The sequence below is a fragment of the Gossypium hirsutum genome, chromosome A01, assembly GCF_007990345.1.
Source record: "Gossypium hirsutum isolate 1008001.06 chromosome A01, Gossypium_hirsutum_v2.1, whole genome shotgun sequence".
Classification (NCBI taxonomy): Eukaryota; Viridiplantae; Streptophyta; class Magnoliopsida; order Malvales; family Malvaceae; genus Gossypium; species Gossypium hirsutum.
In genome coordinates this window covers 43699355-43719818 of record NC_053424.1, presented here as the reverse complement: position 1 = coordinate 43719818, position 20464 = coordinate 43699355, and the positions used below count along the sequence as shown (strand labels likewise).

The window sequence follows — 20464 nt, the reverse complement described above, 5'->3', positions numbered from 1 at the left end:
TTTAGAAAATTTCTAAATATATTTTTCTTATTTACAAATTGGTCCAAAAGTTTTAAAAAATTACGAAATTAACTCACTGGTATTTTTTGTGAAAATTTTTATGATTCGAAGTGAGCTCACACTCGGCAGACATGAGCTTGAGGATAGCGAAGAAGATTACTCAGTCGAAGCGTTCATCCTCGACGAATCGAAGAGGTACAATTTTGATTAAGTGTTTATTACTTTAGATATCACAACTAAGTTCTTGTTTTGGAAAAAAAATTAAAACTTAGGTTTTTCCCTAAATTTATTTTTCATTGCATTTTCCAAATCTAATTTTCCAACAATTGATATCAGATTCAGGTTGTGCTCTATCTATAAGTATAAACAGATAATCAAAATAAAATTCTCTTCTTCTTGAATGATTTGATTACATAGAAAGTGACATTGTCTAGATCTTATGCATGTTTTGAGTTATATATAGGAATGGATGCAATATTATATAATTGTTATATATATAGATTTGCCAAGATTGTTGTTCTTAGGAAATAGACCGTGGACTATCATCTCTACATAGGACTGTTTTGTTTTTTTTTTAATTCATAGAATTCTTGTGAGCTAGAAATGAACAGTGGACTTAAATGTAATTTTTCCAAAAGGAGTCCATGACGAGGAGAAGTTGAAGTGATGGCGGTTGAAAACCCAAGGAATACCTTGTGGAAAAAATCTATGTTATTTGATTTTTTTTTGCATTTATTTTCTAGAAATAGAATCATGGAAACATTGGCTGACAATTTTATTTTAATTACCTATCTCTTTATATAACTATTTTACAATTGTTTATAATATTTATATTATGTAATGTTATAATTCTGATATATATATGAGATGATCCACAGTTGATTGATTAAAAAATAAGACGTGTGGTAATGAGAAAATACATGTGTTGTATTGTTCTATTCACTTTTTTAGGTTATTTGATTATTTTTAGAAGTGTGGTAATGAGAAGATATATGTCTAGGATTGTCTTTGGCTAGGAAAGGCTTGGTTTTTAAGCAGTTAAATTTGACTCACCTCATTTTCTTGGGACCCTACCTAGTGCACTGTTCACATTCGCTTCTTCGGTTTTTCCCTCAAAAGAAAAACTATAGAGAATCAAAATTGTTTGTTTTATGATTGATTGATTCTTGTGAATAAATGAATGTGAATATTATAAAATTGTCAAAGCATACCATGCATATATTAAAAGCATGTCATATAGATTAGGTAAGAATGCCACTAGGATTATTGTATGATCATTCTTAAAATATCGGATAAAAAATATTACATGTTATTTTAAAATACTGAGTGGCAGAAAGTCCTTGAACAAAAGCTATGACCTTCATTGATGGTCCCTAAGTGATAGTATGATAAAGTTTCGAGCCGATTCCTACCCTAGCCGCACCCCAAGGTAAACTTTATCACATGGGTTCACTGGTTTAAGGACAACTAGTCATGTATGACTCTTAGTAAGAATGTCCCAAGATGACTCATAAATGAAAGCATGTCCATGATAGGTGTGGAGTCAATGGTTACACACTCAAGATTTTCTATTATTAAATAGTTTCCTAAGAAATGATATTTAAGCTAGAGATAATGACCAAACATTAAACGGTCGTTGGTTCGTGTGGAGTCTTGAGAATTAAGATTCACGAATTGATTAGATGTAATCCATGTTCTTATTAGTTAATCATGGGACCCTCAAGGCGACATGATTGATGGATGTGAGAATAATTGTAGCAATGGAAAAATGTTTTTTTTCAAGGTTTAAATTCAAGACGCATGCATCATATTGCATTATTGATATGTTATTGAAATAAAAATATTTTCTTAATACAAATATGGTAATTAGTGAATCTTTATTTTTTTCAGTTCAAATATGTCTCCTACTCCTCCGTTAGCATTCTTACTAAGAATAAATTAAATGGGGATAACTTTCGAGAATGGAAACAAAATTTGCTAATAGTTCTCAACTGTGAGAAACACATAATCGTTCTTAATAAAACGTGCCCTCTTGAAGCTTAGCCCAAAGCGAGAAATCATTGAAGAGATTCTAACTCGATTGCTCGATGTTATATGTTAGTGATCATGAGTAGTGTGCTGCAAAAACAACACGAGAATTTTCGTAGTGCCAATGAGATAATGAAAATTTTAGAGGATTTGTTCGGAGGCCAAGTTGCATTGGCTCAACAATCTACTATTACAAATTTGATGAACTATCAGTAGAAAGCCGACACTACAGTTAAAAAACATATGCTTAAGCTTATTGGATTCTTTTCGTAAGCGAAGGACAGTGGGGCTGAACTAGACATGAACACTCAAATTGAAATAATGTTTAAATCCTTAACCAATGAGTTTTTTTTTGTTTTAGGGCCACTTACAAAAGGTGTTTATCTTGACTCAACTCATGAAGGAATTACAATCCTATGAGTTGGTGCTAAATGGTGCTAAGCGGTTCAGGAGAAACCTGAGACAAACTTAATTGTGGGCCTCTCGTCCTCTAAGGGGAAGTAAAAAGCTAAGTGAAAGAGTAAACGACTAAGTCTTCGGTTCCACCTTGTATGGATAGGAAGAAGGCTAAAAAGTTAAAAAATTCTAAAAAGATCAAGTGTTTCTTTTGCAACAGGAAATGGTATTTCAGATCAAGCTACAAGGAGTATTTGGATTACCTTGTAACGCCCCAAAATTTTGAGTTTTTGATATGTTAAATTTTGTCAAGTAAATCGATCTGATTTAGTGAATAAGTGCTCGAGATGTGTGTTTGAGGTCATGTGTTCAAATCTCTCTTGGAAATTTTTGCTATTTTTATTCTTATCCCTATCTTTGTATATTGGGCTTAAATTTAATTTTACGCAACTTGCATCAAGAATGAGCCTACCGGTTCAGTGGTAAGGTTTCAGCTTAATTTTTGATCTTGTGTACGAATTATCACGCAAGCAAGTGGGAATATTTTTTTATTGTTTCCTATGTGTGTTGTTCACATGGTAAAGTAAGGGTTGAATTTAAATTATGGAATTTGATAAGTGGTTAGTGGAGGGAGGTTTGTTTTAATTTTATCCCTAAAAAAATCCCAAAATCTCTCACATTTTTTTTCATGTTTCCTTCTCTCTCTCTCTTTCTCTTTTTCTCAATTTTTTGTTTCCTTTTGCCATTTTTTTATATCTTCCTAACCAAAGTTCTTTTCAATTTTGTTTCCTCTTTATACTATCAATTGATATTTTTCTACTCATATTCTATTTGTTTTTCAATTTCTTCTCTACTATTCTGATCTTGTGTGTTCGGGGTATTGGGTAAGATTATAATTTATGTTGGTTGAAGTGCATGTTGAGGTTATTTAATTTTTTGTGCAGGAAGTGATTTTGGTTTTTGATCTATTTGTTTAGATGCAATTAAGAGAATATCTTAAGACAGTTGGTTCTCTGACGAACTAAGTTCGTTTTAAGTTATTGATTTGTTCGGAGGTAAGTGATTTCATCATTGCAGAGATTGTTCATTTCTGTTATTGGGTTCGACCGATGGTGGTTCTGCTAAATTATTCAATTGGGTTTAGTAAAATTTTGGTGATTAACCCCTATTAATTGTTAATTTAGGTACTGGAATACTCAATTTTTGAATCTACATAAAAAGAAAATCCAGGTGTGTAACGAAAAACCTAAAAAACAGCAAACAACAGAAAGCCAAAAATTGGACTGTCGATGCCACACAACCGTGTGTTAGGCCATGTGCCAGACCATATGACGCACACAGTCTGGGTCAATTGGGCCGTGTGGGCCCAAATTTTGAAATTTTACCCTAGGGTCATAATTGTCATGCAAATCGAGTTTAGCCCTTCTGTAAGGTCCGTATGGTATAAATTTTTCTATAAATCATGATTTTTAATGCTTTGTTTTTATTAAATGTAACTTATGAATGCATGAGTTGTATGTTATATGTAATAGCATAATGTGTTTTATGCTAATATGATCTAAATCCGATGTGTATGACATGTATGTCATACACACATTCGACATATGTTTAGTTTTGCATGTGCATTGGGGTGGGATTATGATTATGGAGAAAGTTTTGAAAGTTTAATTTATCTTCCTTATTTGGTGGCTCAGCCACATATATTTGTTTTTGGCGGATTACCGCGTATTGTTCTAACAGCTAGACTGCAAATATTCTGAAAAGTGACACACGATCACTTAGCAATGTGTGGGGATGGAGGGGTATTTAATACCCTAATTGGTGTATAGAGATGGTCAAAGATGGTGTGTAGCGGATGGGGGTATGATCTGAGTCTGTATTTGTTATGCATCTATTTTTGTATCTAGTTATGAATTAAATTTGACTGGTATCTAAACTCATATCTACTATTTTATCTTATGAATCATGTATGTCTGATTTATTAATTGAAATAAGTTACACACTTAGCTCGTAAGCTCACTTTTTGTTCGTTTGCTCTTAGGTAATCCATAGACTTAGGACGGATCGATGCAACAGGAGCTCGGTTATTTATTAATATTTCATTTCTTTTAACTTGTTTGGATTAAATCTGTTTTGCTCATGGATTATTTTTAGACTTTTGGGTCTGTTTTTAGCTTTTTGGATTTTATCTTCTGTTTTAAATTGTTTTAACGTTTTTAGATAATATTAATTCTATTTGCAAAATGTTGGATTTTCAATAACAAACCACATTTTCCAAAATTGAATTTAACTAAGAATTCTCGCTGCAAATTTAAGTTTTTTTAATACACATATAATCGAAAATTTTAATAAATTATTTAAGAGGAAGTATTTTCCCAAATAAACTGGAATTTTTTTTATCAAAAGCTAGCGCTATTTGTGGAATTTCAAATAAACCGTGGTAATTTCTTCAGATCTGGTCATTACGTTTAAGCAGGGTTTGGGGTGTTACATGCCTAGTCGAAAAGGGAAAAGTTTTGGAACTCTTTGTGGTTAAAACTTGATTAGTGGAAGAATCAATTTACAACTGGGTTATTGAGTCTGGAACCACTAACCATGTGTATCCTTCTTTACAAGGTTTTAGCAAAACAATAAGTCTGCGTGGCAAAGCCTCTCATTACGGGCCGGAGATAGGAGCTATGTTTCAATTAAAGTAGTGGGAGAATTTATTTTACATTTTGATAATTTTAGAAAGATTGTTTTAAAGAATTTATTTTATGTACCTCATTTTAAGAGGAATTTAATTTCTATAGCATGTTTATTTTATGATAGTTATACCTTGACATTCAATAAAGGGATTGTTATTCACAAAAATAATTTTTTAATCTGTAATGGATGGATGGAAAACAATCTTTACTTTATCAAACCAAGTAACTACTTGATGCTTCAAACTGAAATAGTGAATAAAAAGCTTAAAACTTCTCACTCTAATGAGGGGTACTTATGACACTTAAGACTTGGTCATATTAACCAAGAAAGAATCACTAGACTCGTGAAAGATAATCCCTTAAGTATGCTTAAGGAAGTTAGTCTTCACAATTTGAATCTTGCTTAGAAGGTAAACTGACTAAGAGATCTTTTAATACGATAAGTATAAGGGCCAACCAACATTTAGAACTTGTGCACACTGATGTATAAGGTTCCATGAACATTAGTGCCAGAGGAAGTTACAATTATTACATGACTTTCATCGACAACTATTCTCGATATGGATATGTATATCTAATGCACTGCAAAAGCGAAACCTTTGATAAATTTTGAGAGTTTCATATGGAAGTCGAAAATCAATTAGGTTTATCTATAAAGAATCTTCAGTTTGACTAAGGTGGGGAATACTTGTCCGACGAGTTCTTAGGATACCTCATAGAGAATGAGATTTTATCCCAGTTAATTGTGCCGGATACTCTACAGCAGAATGTAGTAGCTGAAAGAAGGAAGAGAACCTTACTTGACATGGTTCATTCAATGTTAAGTTATTCACATTTTTTACTTCCTTATGGGGATATGTGATACAAACAGCATGTTATATTCTAAATGATGTGTCAATCGAATCTTCTTGTAAGATACCTTATGAACTGTAACATGGAAAGAAACTCTTTCTAAATAACTTTAGAATATGGGGTTGTCCAACACACGTTCTAGATAAGGATGTAAAGAAGTTGGATGCGCAGACAGAATTGTACATGTTTGTAAGATATCCAAAAGAAACAACTGGTGGATTATTCTACAATTTGAAAGATAATACGATCAAAGTTTTTACTCATGCTACTTTCCTTAAGGAAAGCTATATGGATAACTTTAAGCATCAAAGAAAATGGTACTCGATGAACTTTCGAGAGTTGTAGAATAATCACCAAGTTCAATTCTCAAGAAAGCTCTAGAAAGACCTGCAAACAATCAACAACATAGAGGAATCTGTCGTAATGGAAGAGTTTCTAAGGAATTAGACTTTTTCAACTATGATGGTAGTATTTATAATACAGAAGCCAATCATGAGGATGATGATCCACTCACTTATGATGAGGCTATACATGGCGTTACCGAGATGGATTCTATAAAATCCAATATAGTGTAGGAAATTGTAGACTTACCGGATGGGATTAAACCCATAGGGTGTAAGTAGATCTACAAGAAAAAGAGAAATGTGGAAGGAAAAGTAGAAACACATAAAGCTAGACTTATAGGGAAAAGTTATACACAGAAAGAAGGCGTTGGTTATAAGAGACCTTCTCTCCAGTAGCCATGCTCAGGTCTATTTGTATACTCTTATCTATTATCATTACTCTTGATTACAAGATCAAGCAAATGGATGTCAAGACAGCATTTTTGAATGGTTATCTTGATGAGACCATTTATATGGTTCAACCCACTAGCTCCATTTATATGGTTCAACCCACTGGTTATGTTGTCAAAGGAAAGGAGGAGAAATTTTTCAAGCTGCTAAGATCCATTTATAGATTTGAGTAGGCGTCCCGCTCATGGAATAAAAGATTTGACCAAACGATCAAAACTTTTGGGTTTGACTAAAACGCTGATGAACCTTGTGTTTATAAGTGAATAAATGATAAAAAGGTGATCTTCCTCGTTTTGTGTGTTGATGATATTCTACTTATCGGAAACATTGCAAGAGAATTTTCATTTGTTAAACTATTGTTAGCTTAACAGTTTTAGCATGAAGGACTTGGGTGAATCTAGTTATATTTTTGGAATTCGAATCCTTACGGATCGAAAGAATAAAAAGATAGCTCTATCACAAGCTTCATAAATTGATAAGGTACCAAAATATTTTGCAATGACCGATACGAAGCTAGACACTCACTGATCGCATCAGGTTTTTATCTTTCTTTAGATAACTGTCCTAAGACAGTAGAAGAAAGAGAGCTTATGAGTATGGTTCTATATGCTTCAGTAGTTGGAAGCTTTATGTATGACACTCTTTATACACGTCCATATATCTGTTTTGTAGTACGAATGGTTAGTCAATATAAGGTGAATCCTGATCTCAAGCATTGGTAAGCTATAACGCATATGTTAAGGTATTTTGAAAGAACCAGGGATTATATGTTTGTGTATTATGAGGAGAAATTTACTTATATTGGATACACAGACTCAGACTTCCAAACTTGTAAAGATTCAAAAAAATCAAAATTGGGAAATGTATTCATCCTAAGTTGTGAAACCATAGTATGGAGAAGTGTAAAACCAACTTGTACTACCTACTCTACTATGGAGGCCGATTATGTGGTTACTTCTGAGGCAACGAAAGAAGCAATATGGCTTTGAAAGTTCTTAACCGATCTTGAAGTCATTCCTGGTATGAAAAAAGCTATAACATTGTATTGTGATAACAGTACTGAAATAGCTAGTACCAAATAAATGAGAAGTCACAAGAGGATGAAACACATTGATCGAAATTATTACTTGTTACAAGAGGCAGTAGCCAAAGGAATTATAGATGTGGTGAAAGTAGCTTCTGAAGATAACCTTACAGATTTGTTTACTAAGACTCTTGTAACTAGAAAATTTAACACGTTGAGGATATGGGAACGCAAAACATGACACATTTACTTCACTAGGATAAGTGGGAGATTGTTAGGAAATGTGCCCATAATATAGTAAACATGTAATTGTTTTCTATATATTTGAATGATGAATAAATAAATTTCACATTTCATTGTTATGTCTTTTGTATTTCTGTATTTCATATTTTGCATGCACAGCGAAATTGTGACAAGCAAATATTAGCTCATTGATTATCTAAGTTCAAAATAATGATAAGTGGCATTGTAAGAACGTTTACATTGTGAGAAAAACAACTTACTTCAATAAATAATCTAAAAGAGTTCGTAATCCCATAAAAGAATCAAAGTGAGCATTTGATTTAAATATTGAGAAGGATTATTATGTCGTCTAATATTCCAATTGTGGAGATGGCTATTCTTAGCTATCAGAGTAGTTAACTCCATGGGTAGAGACACAGATGTATTCTTTGGCAGAATGATACATTGGACAGGACCCAAGATGAATTAATTTTGAATCAGTTTGTGAATTAGTTCACTTGTGACATTCATGGTGTGATTTACTTAAATCCTTAGTTAGTTACTGACCATACGTATGTAACTCATGTGCTTTAATATAAGTGGAGGCTTGTGCTCTAAAGATGATCGAGCCAATAGTCGGTATGTTGGGTACATTACTTGTTTATGGCATGACTTTACTAGAAACAGTTAAATTCATAACTCAATTAAAGAGTTAACAATATCCTCTCATTAGTATTGTGTGGATTGATAAATATAGAACATGGTAATGGGTTGCTTGTTCTCGAACAAGCAATTTATCACAGTCATTTGTTGATAGTGATCATATTAATCATGAAGAAGACACAATTGTGACAATGAGATAAAATAGGATTGTATTGAGTGAACAGATTTAACTCAAAGGAATCAAAGATATCATATGAGGGTAGCACACACATGACGAGGTCATTGGACAAAACAGTTAGATGAACTGCTTTCGTAAAGAGTATACAATAAGGAGTTTTCAATCATGCTACTTCTTGTTGACTGACTCCATGATTAACTAATTGCGAATTATCGAAAAGATACTTTTGGACATAATTGCAATTATTAGAGCCTAATTGTATATGTCTGATTGGTCTCTCCACTAGCTCAATAGAAGTTTGATCAAACTATATTGAATTAGAAGTAAATTATATGGCTTTGGAAATAATTTAATTAAGTCGATTTATTCAATGTAGAATTAAATTGGGCAGTCGTAAAAATTGTTCAACTAGAGAATTTGATTAAAAAATTTCTTTAAAAAATTAATTTGGAAAATCTAAGTGATTTTTTAGAAAATTAATTTTCATCAAGTAAAATTAAATTAATCAAATTAATTAAAATCAATATGATATTTTTAAAAATTAATTTTCAAGTCAAACAATTGGTCCAATGGGTAATTGAACTTGAAAATTTGATCTAAGATTGTAAATTGGGCTCGGGAGCCCAAAACTGAGATAAAAACCCGAAAACTGGTCAGACTGGGCTTGGTATGTGAAATTAGGTCGACGGTCCCATCGATGACTAGATTGGACCGTCGGGCTATCACTGGTTAGGAGCAAACCGGCAAAAATCGAACCAGCTCGATGTGTCGACTACTACAACGGCGACATTCCTGCGGCTGGGAAATGATCGATGGCACGTCTTCGATGGTTGAGCATACAATCCTACTGGAACTCTACCAGAGAATTTGATTTCAGATTAACTATTCCAAAAATAATATTATTTTAATATATTTAATATTAAATTAAATTTAATACTCATCTTAATAGTAAAATATTGAGAATTCAAAGGACCTGTTCAAAAACAACATATTTGATTTTGAAGGATAAATGTATTTTACTTTTTGAGGGAGAGTAAAATACCTTTTAACAAATTTAAAAATTTATTTGGTATATTGATAGATAATTACTCCACAAGTAAAGTCATGAGGTTGATAAATATTTTATAAAGGCATAGTAAAATATTTTAAAAAATACATGTAAATTCTTAAAGTTGCTTGTAAAATAATATATATATATATATGCTGTTAGTGTATAAAGTACTCACTCTTAAAACTAATATATGTTTTTTTATTAAAAAAACAAAATTTACCAAAACAATATGATGATATGGGAAAACATAGACACATGTCACAATACCATTGGATTTTTTTTATGGATTCATCGTTTTTTTTTTACGCCATGCAAAATAGGCTTTTAAATAAAATTTAGAATGATACCTTTTATAGTTAACCACTTAATAAAAATGATTGAATTTTAAAACCTCATTTTTAACCGAAACTTTTACATTTTTTTTTTAAATTTATCAACTGAATTTTTAATTTTATTTGAAAACTTGTTGTGACAAAGCCCTTCGCTTAAAGCTGGCAATAATAATGGAGAACAGTTGGATAACCATCTCTTGCTTTCTAGGTTTTAGATCTTCAAACTTCAAGCCCTTTAAATTTTAGAAAGGTTAAATCACTCTTTTGGGTCCAAATTTAGCAACTTTTCTCATATTAGAGTTTAAACTTTTTTAGTATAAGTTAAGTCTTAAAATTGATTTTTTTTTATCTAATTTTTTTCAAGAAAATATCAAAACTAACTCGAACAAAAAAATTTCAAACCTCAATGAACAATTACCAAACTTAAAGCCAAACTTGCACCAAAAAAATTTATATCCAAATGTAGAAAAGCATTATATAAAAAAAGCTATAGTGATATAATTATATTGAATCTCAAGTAATTTGTATTTGTCCCATAATTTATATAACAAAATAAAATTCAAATCCAAATGGTTCCAAATGTAACCTTATCTCAAATACCCAAAATAAAACATTAATTTTGGTTGATTTTATATTCATGTTACCGATTCATTAACTACTCTCAATAAATTTGATAAGTTGATATTGTACCGATTGAATCTTAACTCAACTGATCTCGTTGCTATTGTAATAACTAAAAAGATATGAGTTCAAGGGTGATTAAATGCATATTGTCCGAGATTATATAAAGAAGTCCATAATGTAAATATTAAATGTCTCTGATTTTTATGTTGATATATACCCGAAAACAGATAGAAAACAGGGACTCAGAGAGTCATATTTCCCCTGCCTGCACATTTCATACTTGTCATCCTACATACTCAGGGATATCACCGAACGATATACAAAACATATCACCTTTGATTGCATTTGAAATTCAAGCTAATTCTGTTCACAAAATAGCACCATTGTGTTCCAATAGACCGAAGGAACATTGCACTAAACTATATAACCATATCACTAGATGCCATATCTAGTTCAGTCCATGAGCCACCGATATACCCCCAGAACTCTTGTAATATCGTAAACAGTACTTAGTATGGTGCAAACATTTAATAGGCTAACACAACAGAAAAGAACAACACGCTCTAGTAGTTACTAATCCCTAATAAAATTTGTATCGCTCTCCTGCGAACTGTTACTCAGACCAGAAGTTTATAAAGGCGGTAACAAAGGATTTAAAGATAGTCCAAAGGGGGTTAGTTTCAGATTCTGCACTGCTTTTCGATGTCCCTTCCCATGATTCACTGTCCATAGAAACCAATGGAATACCCTAAGGAACTCTATAAATTCGACTTCAAAAATATAATGAGCAAAGACTAAGGATACTTACAGATTAATTCGGTCTAATGTTTTACTGCTTCCTTTCTTTGAGTTGACATGCTGCGCGTCAACTTTACTTTCAACTGCAACGGCCCTCTCCGATGTTGACTCATAAGTGCCATGATTTTTTGGGTGGACACCATTTGAAACATTTATTGCCTGATGAAAAACATAATCATGCATATTAAGCAAACTTATAATTAGTGAATATAGGCAAAGGCAAACAAACATTCACATGCTAATAGACAAAAACTGTTAAATCATGCATATTAAGCGATGTTTTGTTGCTTGATATCAGACATAGACATTCACAAAGGTTTTGGACCAAAGCTCACCTCTCCAACAATTGCTTTGCTTTGTTCATTTGTATCCGACATTAAAGTATCAGTACGAGAGACCTCTAATGCTGCACCATTGGGAGTATCAAGCTTAGCATTTTCCCCAATCGAGCATTCTGAGCTTTCTGATAACGGATCTGAAATGCTTTCCACCATTTTCTTATCTGTTAAATTGGAATTCTTTTCCAACAACAAATCCACATTGTTTTCTACTTCTTTACCATCATCTGTCAACACAGAAACCTCAGAGGAATTCATACCATCCAACTTAAAACTACCATTTTCTTGACTCACATTCAGCTTCCCATTTTCCGTTTTATCCAAATTTTCATTTAATTTCCCAACTTCGCTAGACATTCCATTGATGCTGTCAGTTGGTTTAGCAACAGGCCGCAAGGGAAATGTCTCTACTACTATATCTGCTTCTACTTGAATGACTTTAGATGTGAATGCATCTGTTTCCTTCTTACTTTTATCACTTTCAGGAGGTTCAATTACTTGCCCGTCTACAAGGGCTGCTTTATCAGTTCCATTTGTCACATCAATAAGATTCCCATTAATAATTTTTTCACTGCCAAACTCTTTATATTCAGATTCCATAGAATTCCCATTAGTAATCATAACCGATTCATCACTTCCATCCTCATGATGACTAGGAACAAAAGAACTTCCATTTGATCGTTCGGACAGAAGAGGTTCAGGTGGAGTTGAAATGGAACCCAGTGGATTTTGTTGCAAGAACCGATCAATGTCATGTTCCCCTTCAGTCAACTTAGCAGGACCCAACACTCTATTTTCTTGAATTATCTCTCGCACAATCTCCCGTATTATGTAGAAAGACCCACCAACTTCCTTGTGGGTGAGGTTAAGAGATGGAAAATTCCCATTGTTTGATTCTTGATACCTGCGACAAGTTCATCAATGGGTGAGTTTTAAGACAGGAAATCTTCTAGTAAGTTTAAAATCGAAGAGAAAAATAGCCTATAAGTTTAAAAATCCACGTGAAAGGAAATAAAAGAAGTACAAGGTTTATAGAAATGGGTACACCAAATTGAATCCAACATGGAAATTGAACTCTTCCACATTCTACATAGGTTTAAAAATCTAATGTGGCATGTTAAATGAACCATAAATGATGCTCCCCCATGAATAACAGCAAAGAATCATATCAACAAAGTTAGCAAGAGGTCATATTTCAACTTTTACTACCAAGTATGCTGACGGCAACATTTTACATTTATATTTGCACAAAAATCCTTATATCAAACAAAGAAAGTCCAGTTTGAACTTTGAAAAGAAAGCCAAATGTGTCTTAGCATACAGTCTTCAAAGAAATATAATACATTTAGGCAAATGCCCTACTATATACACAAGAATTCCATTATGACTACCATGTCACAGGGTAAATAGAAGTGGATTGGAATGACAAAAGAGAAAACCGGTCCTGGTAAAGACTAAATTAAGATGAAATAATTAAATTCATCAGTAGTAGCAAACAAAAGGAAGAGGAACTATGTGAGATTACTTCTTTATAAAAGATTCAACCATTGACTTCCTTTCCTCCTTTGAACGCCGAACCCGAGTCTTCTTCCCTCCGGACTCATTGCACTTAGCTAGAGCAAATGTTTGCCCAACCCACCCACCTTTTATAGCATGCATGAGGATAAGAAGGTTTACCAGCTTACAGCATTACAACCTACAGAATACAGAACCAAGATCAAGATCAGAAAAGTCTAATCCATAAACATAAACCCTTTCATAATGAGCTCAAATTACGCAGTCCAGAAGGGCAGAGTGCAAGAACAGCCACTCAATTATTAGCAAGTGCACCATGATTATATATTATTTTATATTTTAGATAATGATAAGACTAACAGCAACTCAAGAATTCACACAAAAAAAAAAATGAAGAAGAATATTTTATATTTTATATTTTAGATAATGATGATGTTAACACTCAATTATGATATAAAGGACAAACACTTTCCATTTGCAAGATCCTCCAAATATTTTTGCAAAGTAGTGGATATCTGCTTTACGTCCTAATGTAATGAAAATCCAATCTAAAATCTAATAATAAAGTCTTACTATCGAATTCTCAAATTAGAAAAAACGATAATTTGGAGCTACCTGATATTGAAAATAAAAAAGGTATTCAAAAGCTAACTCTTGACTCTATCATAAACTCAAAAAGGCCAAATGTAACCGTAATACCAACATACTTAAAACATAAGCAAAAACAAATTGATATAGAATAATGCCAACATTATAAAAAGTAGCAACAAAAATATAGAAAGACACAATTATCATTACAAACCAGTATGAGAAATCCCAAAGTTTTCAAAAGCAGCAGTTCAAAGTCAATCTAGTAACTATAAAACCAGTATGAGAGATGCTTAATTCATGCAAGAAATCTAGATTGAGAATGAAAATCTTGAGAAGAGAAAGATAGAAAACAATAGATGAAAAGAAAAGAATGAAAACCATACAAACATTGACAGGATGATAATGAGATAACACTCTGTTTCGATCAACATTACTTTCAGAATGTACACATTCTAATCTACTTATACATAAACTGATTAATTGCTAAAGAACTAACTAACTACAACTGAATTAACTGCTTAACAACCAAAACAGCTGACTAACATCTAACTCCCTCAGTTAACTAACAGCTAACTCCCCATTTATCACATGCTAAAGTCTTCATGAGCCTTCAAGCTGTTGATTCAACATTATACAACTTTTCTTAGGTAAACTATTGGCTTTTTTATTCCTAGTTATGAACACTCAAAACTTAGGCCTCGCTGGTACTCACATCTTTTTATCCACTATTTGCACTTTGTTTTCTATAAGAATGTTATTTCTTAGTTTGAGTAAAATGGATAAAAATCTAACCTCCAATAGTAATCATAATGGTACTCTAAATTAAAGAAAATTAATTTATGTCACTCCCCATGAAATTCCAATTCTAGTTACTGATTCTCCCAAAAAATTTCTATTAAAAAAAAAAAAGCAAATGGAGCCTTACTCAAGCCAGGTGAATTCAAAGTGTAGCCTCTTGAGCAAAAGAACTTAAAATTAAAAAAAAAAATCAAAAGATTAAAATTGAACCCAAATTGCATCAGTTTCTTTTCTTTTTTTTCGAGAAATCATTTCCCCGGTATTTAAGTAACATGAATAAGACCCACTCCTTCTCAAGCACTAGGCATTGTAAAACCAACATCAAATAGTGTTGAAACTGGAAAAAAGCTACTTCAATGATCAATAACAAAAATAAGTCATTTTAGGCCAAATTAAAAAAAAAAAAAAGAAACAGCTTAGACAAATGAACTTTAAGAGCAAGTGAAAGTAAGAAGATAATCAGATTTCATAAATGAAAATGAAATTCAAAGATCACCCAAATAAATAAATAAAATGGAGCTGAGAATGAGTGCTCACCTAAAGAGAAGATAGACAGAATGGGAATTTCTTCGTTTTCCTTTTTAATGCTATTTGGGGTTTATAAAAAAGGTTTTAAAACCCTAAAAAATTATTGTAAATAAATTAGCAGTGAGGAACAACAGTGTCCCCATTTTACTATTGGTTTCTGTTGGAGGTCTGGGCGGCGGCTGGTACATTGCTTGTATTGTTATTTGAAAATGTTTTGATAATTATTTAGGGCTTTTTTCAATTTTAAAATATATATTTAAATTATTATCTAATAATAAAATATATATTTGAAAATGTACATTACTCCTTAGTTCTAATTTAACTTTTAATATTTACATATTTATGTCAATTTGATCCTTACTCTAAAGAATTCAAAAAATTTAAGAAAATACAAAAATTCAAAAAATATATAATTCAAAAAAATATATTAAATTGAGAATACATTAAAATTATTAAAACTAGAATATTTTACCCCCTTTTGTTGGGCTTCAAATTTTTAATTATAATTATAATTATTTATTAAAATTGTAATATATATTTATTAAAATAATTATTATAGATTAAATCTTAAACTTTAAAAAAGTAGAGGGGTCAATACTAAATTTTGTCGTTATAGTACATTCTTTTTATATAAATAACTAATAAAATTATAAAAATTGACATGCTAGATTATATAAAAGAATAAAGTATGAAAAATAAATATTAAATTCAGGCGTAGTATAAAGATCAAAATTAAAATTTAACCATTTACAAACATAATAAAAAAATGAAAAGAAAAGCCTAGGTGTCAAAGAAGACATAGGGCTTGTATCGATTGTAAAAATTAAAGGCACAAAGATAAATTTAGCTCCTAATGTTTACTCATTTGGTTATTTTGGTTTTTATTCTTTTTTTAGGTTATTTTGGCCATTAACATTTAAGATTTAGTCAAATTGTTTGCTTCTTGACCAAAAATTCGATTGAACTGTTAAAATTTTAATGCCATTGACATGGCAGCTCATATGACATTTTAGTATACTTCAATACTAACATGAATAAACTTTTTAAAAGTTTTTATGAACTTTTTTTAAATTTGTTGATTTCTTAAATGTTTTTATTTTTTTAAGTTATTTTTAAAAAAAATTATATGTGAACTACCATGCTAGTGGACACATCAATGTTCGTTAAAATTTTAACAGTTCAATCAGTTTTTCCATAAAAAATAAAAAAAACAAATTGACTAAATTTTAAATGTTAAGGGCCAAAACGGCAAAACAAGTAAACATTAAGGGCTAAATTCACATTTACCTTTTTTATATTGTACGTGGAGGATACCAAGTTTAAAAATGTGTTGGCCTATGCCTTCCACAGCCATTGCCATGAAAGCTCTACGGCTAAGAACAAAGTCCATTTGGTTATTGTGATTAAGATCAGCCCCTTCACAGCTGCAAACACTTGAATTCTTCCACCTAATCTACCATAACATGATTTTTAAAATAAAAAAAAAATCAAACTCAAATTTCCACTATAGAAACAAGATTAAAATGTTAGAAAAATAAAAAAGTAGATTGTTGTAGAAGAAATCAGCACCACAGCTACCTCCCATCTTTGTATAATAGAAGAAACACCACTTGCAAGGTGTGCACACAACTTAAGCCTAATAATGCCAAGGAACCCTATCCGCAACAACAAAAATCACTAACTAAAAAATTATCTTTTGTAACACCTCGAATTTAGGCCTAGAAGTATTGGGCCTTGAGTATGGGTCCGTAAGGAGGTTGTATATAAGTATTTAATTGTGCAAGGAAATGACACAATTAAATGTTTGCTCAAGTGGTTAAGGGTCTTGAGAGGAGTTGGAAAAGTCTTGGGTTCAAACTTGGGCTTTAGCAAAAATTTTGGTTTTAAGTAAATAAAACCTTGAGTGCTTGAATGAAGGCCTTCTAAATTATTGTGTTAAATAAATGTTGCAAGGAAACATGTGGTTTAGTGGTTGGGGCGTCATTAAAGTTGTAAGGGAGTCAGGGTTTAAGTTTTGGCTCTTGCAATTTATTTTGGTTTTTCTTTTAAAAGAACCTGGACTTTAGCCTATAAACTTTATAATTAATTGAGGCTAAAACGGTAACACTGTAACACCACATACAAAAAGGGTAAAAGTGTAAGGACTTGAGCTTAATGTATAACATCATACAACTAAAACTTTTCTATTCATTTGGTGATTTTTCTCCTCTTGACCGAATACACATACATAATATGTATCTCAAATGCTTAACATGTTAGTTCAAGCATAACATAATTACACTCATATCACAATATGAACTTATAAGTCAAGTTGATTTCACTTCAAGATTTATATCTAAACCATTATCAAATCCATACATAGAACTTTAGCCATATTCACATGGCTTTATATACAATACTATCAAAATAGCAACCTCCCAAAATATCATTCTATACATGCCATAATGTCTACTAGAGTTTTAAACAAAGATACCAAAAAGGTGGTCAAAAGATGCGATGACTTCGTAACGGTTTCCAAGCTTTCCTCGACAAGATGATCTATACAAAACCAATAACACACCAAGTGAGTTATTAACTCAATAAGTCCTAAGAAATTTCAAGAATGTAATGATCCAATTATCTTAACAAAAAAAAAAGAATAAAGCTTTAATCCAATATTAGCCGAATTCAAACATGATATCATAAGGAAATCTTATGTCACATGTGTGCATTATGAATTTTGTACACACTTACCCGAATTCACTATGTACTCATACACCATTTAATTACAAATTGAATATACTATGGTAAATGTCATATACAAATCATTGGCGTATATACATATATAAATGACAAACAATGTTCAATTATTTAAATAAAACACAAATCAAGCCGCTCCATCTATCAATCAAATCTCCAATCCATTTAGATTTATTTATCACTAATTTATATCTTTGTTCAATTATATACTAATTGAACCGATTACCTTTCTCTTCTTTCTCTCTTCCCAAGCATTTTCTATTAATATACAGATTAAAATCAAATCCCATGTCTAGTATCCATGCACATTTCATTTCTCCCAATTTAATGTTTTAATAATTTCCATTTGCACAAGTAATTCTCCACAATCGATGTCGCACACTTAGTGCTCGATTTAAAAGTCCGCACACATAGTGCTCTTACTTATTCGCACACATAGTGCCACGTTTCCTCGCACACAGAGTGCCATGTAGTCTCGCACACATAGTGCCACTTAGTTTTTGCACATATGGTGCTGCATAACCTTGCGCACATAGTGCTGAAATTTCTTATCTATAGCTACCACAATATCATAAATAGGTCAATAAATCTCACATTCGATTTTCAAAAACTCATACATACCATGGTTTCTTATCTAACCTATTTTGTGTCATTTATGTGCATTATTAATCGTAACCTAAATTACTTAGGAACTTACCTTTTTAGTCGGATGAACAACTCCGATCAGCTACTCAACTGCTTTCGCTTTTCCTTTGGCTGAACTTGGCTCCCTTTGATCTTGAGCTCCAACTAAGCAAATAAAATAATTCAATCATCGTAACCCTAATTTATATTCATTCCTCATAGACACATACACAGATTCGGTATCCCATCTAATATTAACCAAGCAATAACAATTTAAAGTTTAACCCTTAAACTTAATGCACATCATCCAAACATACTTCTCATCTATTGACCTAACTCGGACTTGGATAGATACACGGATCCAACCAACAAATCAATTTGGCACCTAGTGCTTGTCGGGTAAATTCGAAAATAATAAGTTGCACCTTGTGCTGGTGGATATAACCGACAAATGAGGTGCCCAACACTTCTCGACACTTAGTCGTATAACTCTGAACTCTTCCTATTTTGTGGCATGCCAACTATATCCGACTTTTCCTGAAAATTTAATGGGGTAACAGTTTCTCAATTTCGTTACATAATTTCATCAACCAAACAATAAATTCGCAAAACTAATAGCACGTCACATAACCATACTGATTCAATTTCATGTTTACAACATTATATCATACTTTCACATATATTTACTTCAGTCTTTATCACTATCAACCTGTCTAAATCAAATCAATTTAGCTCATTTCATCACATCATCACACAACATATCCTATTTCAGTCCAACTTAAGGTCAATTCCATAATTATTTCAATTTGCAATTTATCGTATTCAATTTAATCCTCTATCTCACCTTTTTTGTACTGAATTATAAATAATTAAAATTTCAATTAAACATAATTACAATTATAATTCTAAATGTATAACAATTTAACACAAACATACCGTTTGAACTTACCTGGTCAAGACAACAAACAAACAACTCTCTAAGGACTAATCAACAAGTTTTGCCATTTACTTAATTATATTCAATTTGGTCCAATTTTCAATCTATTCAATAATTCAATTTAATTTATCAATTCCAAACATCTTATGTAATCCTACTATAAGTATATATCAATTTAATTTTATTATTCGAATGCCCCTAAACTTTTTCATTTTATTCAATTTAGTCCCTAAACCAAAGCTATTATAACTTTCACAACTGAACTTCGTTTTTCATTTTGATTTCAATTATGTCCTTCGAAATCCCTCTAAACCTAAATTACAGAAACCTCATGAGAATTTCATCAAATTTTCATTTTAGTACCTATATGCAAAACTAACAAAATTTACTTGACAAATTAAGCTTATAATCAAACTATTAAACATCAAAAACTTCAATTTTAATCAATGGAAACTTTAAAAATCTTTAACAGTTTTGAAAACGAAGATACGAGTTAGTTGGACCTAGACCTGTCCACCCAAAGGCCCACTCGAAAAGTGAGAGGGTTTGGGTAAAACTATAGGCCCGAAAAATGAGCTTGGACAAAAAAATAAGGGTAAGGCTTTTTTGGCTCGGGCTTGGCCTGGCTCGAATATGCAAAAAAACTGTTGTTTTTTCTTCTTCTTTTTTTTTGCTATTTTCTTGTTATTTTTTTTTCACTATTTTGCTAATATTTCACTATTATGTTGTTACTATTTTGTTGTTA

The 20464-nt window shown here is 31.7% G+C and overlaps 1 protein-coding gene across 2 annotated transcripts; it reads right to left on the bottom strand.

Annotated features, from left to right (window-relative positions):
- Positions 1-11169: 11169 nt before the first annotated feature.
- Positions 11170-15616, bottom strand: LOC107943609 (uncharacterized). 2 transcript variants are annotated; one of them, XM_016877381.2, is made up of 5 exons: positions 15429-15616; positions 13513-13683; positions 11985-12891; positions 11660-11808; positions 11170-11573 (listed from the first exon to the last, which is right to left on the bottom strand). In XM_016877381.2, exons 2-5 carry the CDS (start codon positions 13644-13646, stop codon positions 11465-11467), a joined length of 1299 nt encoding a protein of 432 aa, XP_016732870.1. In that variant the 5' UTR covers positions 13647-13683; positions 15429-15616; the 3' UTR covers positions 11170-11464. The 2 variants fall into 2 exon arrangements, with proteins under 2 accessions (XP_016732870.1, XP_040967147.1); XM_041111213.1 differs by lacking the exon at positions 15429-15616 and adding an exon at positions 14477-14492.
- Between the last annotated feature and the right edge of the window lie 4848 nt (positions 15617-20464).

Coding starts and splice junctions, on each gene's coding strand:
- LOC107943609 (XM_016877381.2), bottom strand. CDS start 13,646: ATGCATGCTATAAAAGGTGGGTGGGTTGGGCAAACATTTGCTCTAGCT. Junction 11,809..11,984: donor GCAAAGCAATTGTTGGAGAG/GTGAGCTTTGGT, acceptor GTTTTTCATCAG/GCAATAAATGTTTCAAATGG. Junction 11,574..11,659: donor ACATTAGACCGAATTAATCT/GTAAGTATCCTT, acceptor TTCTATGGACAG/TGAATCATGGGAAGGGACAT.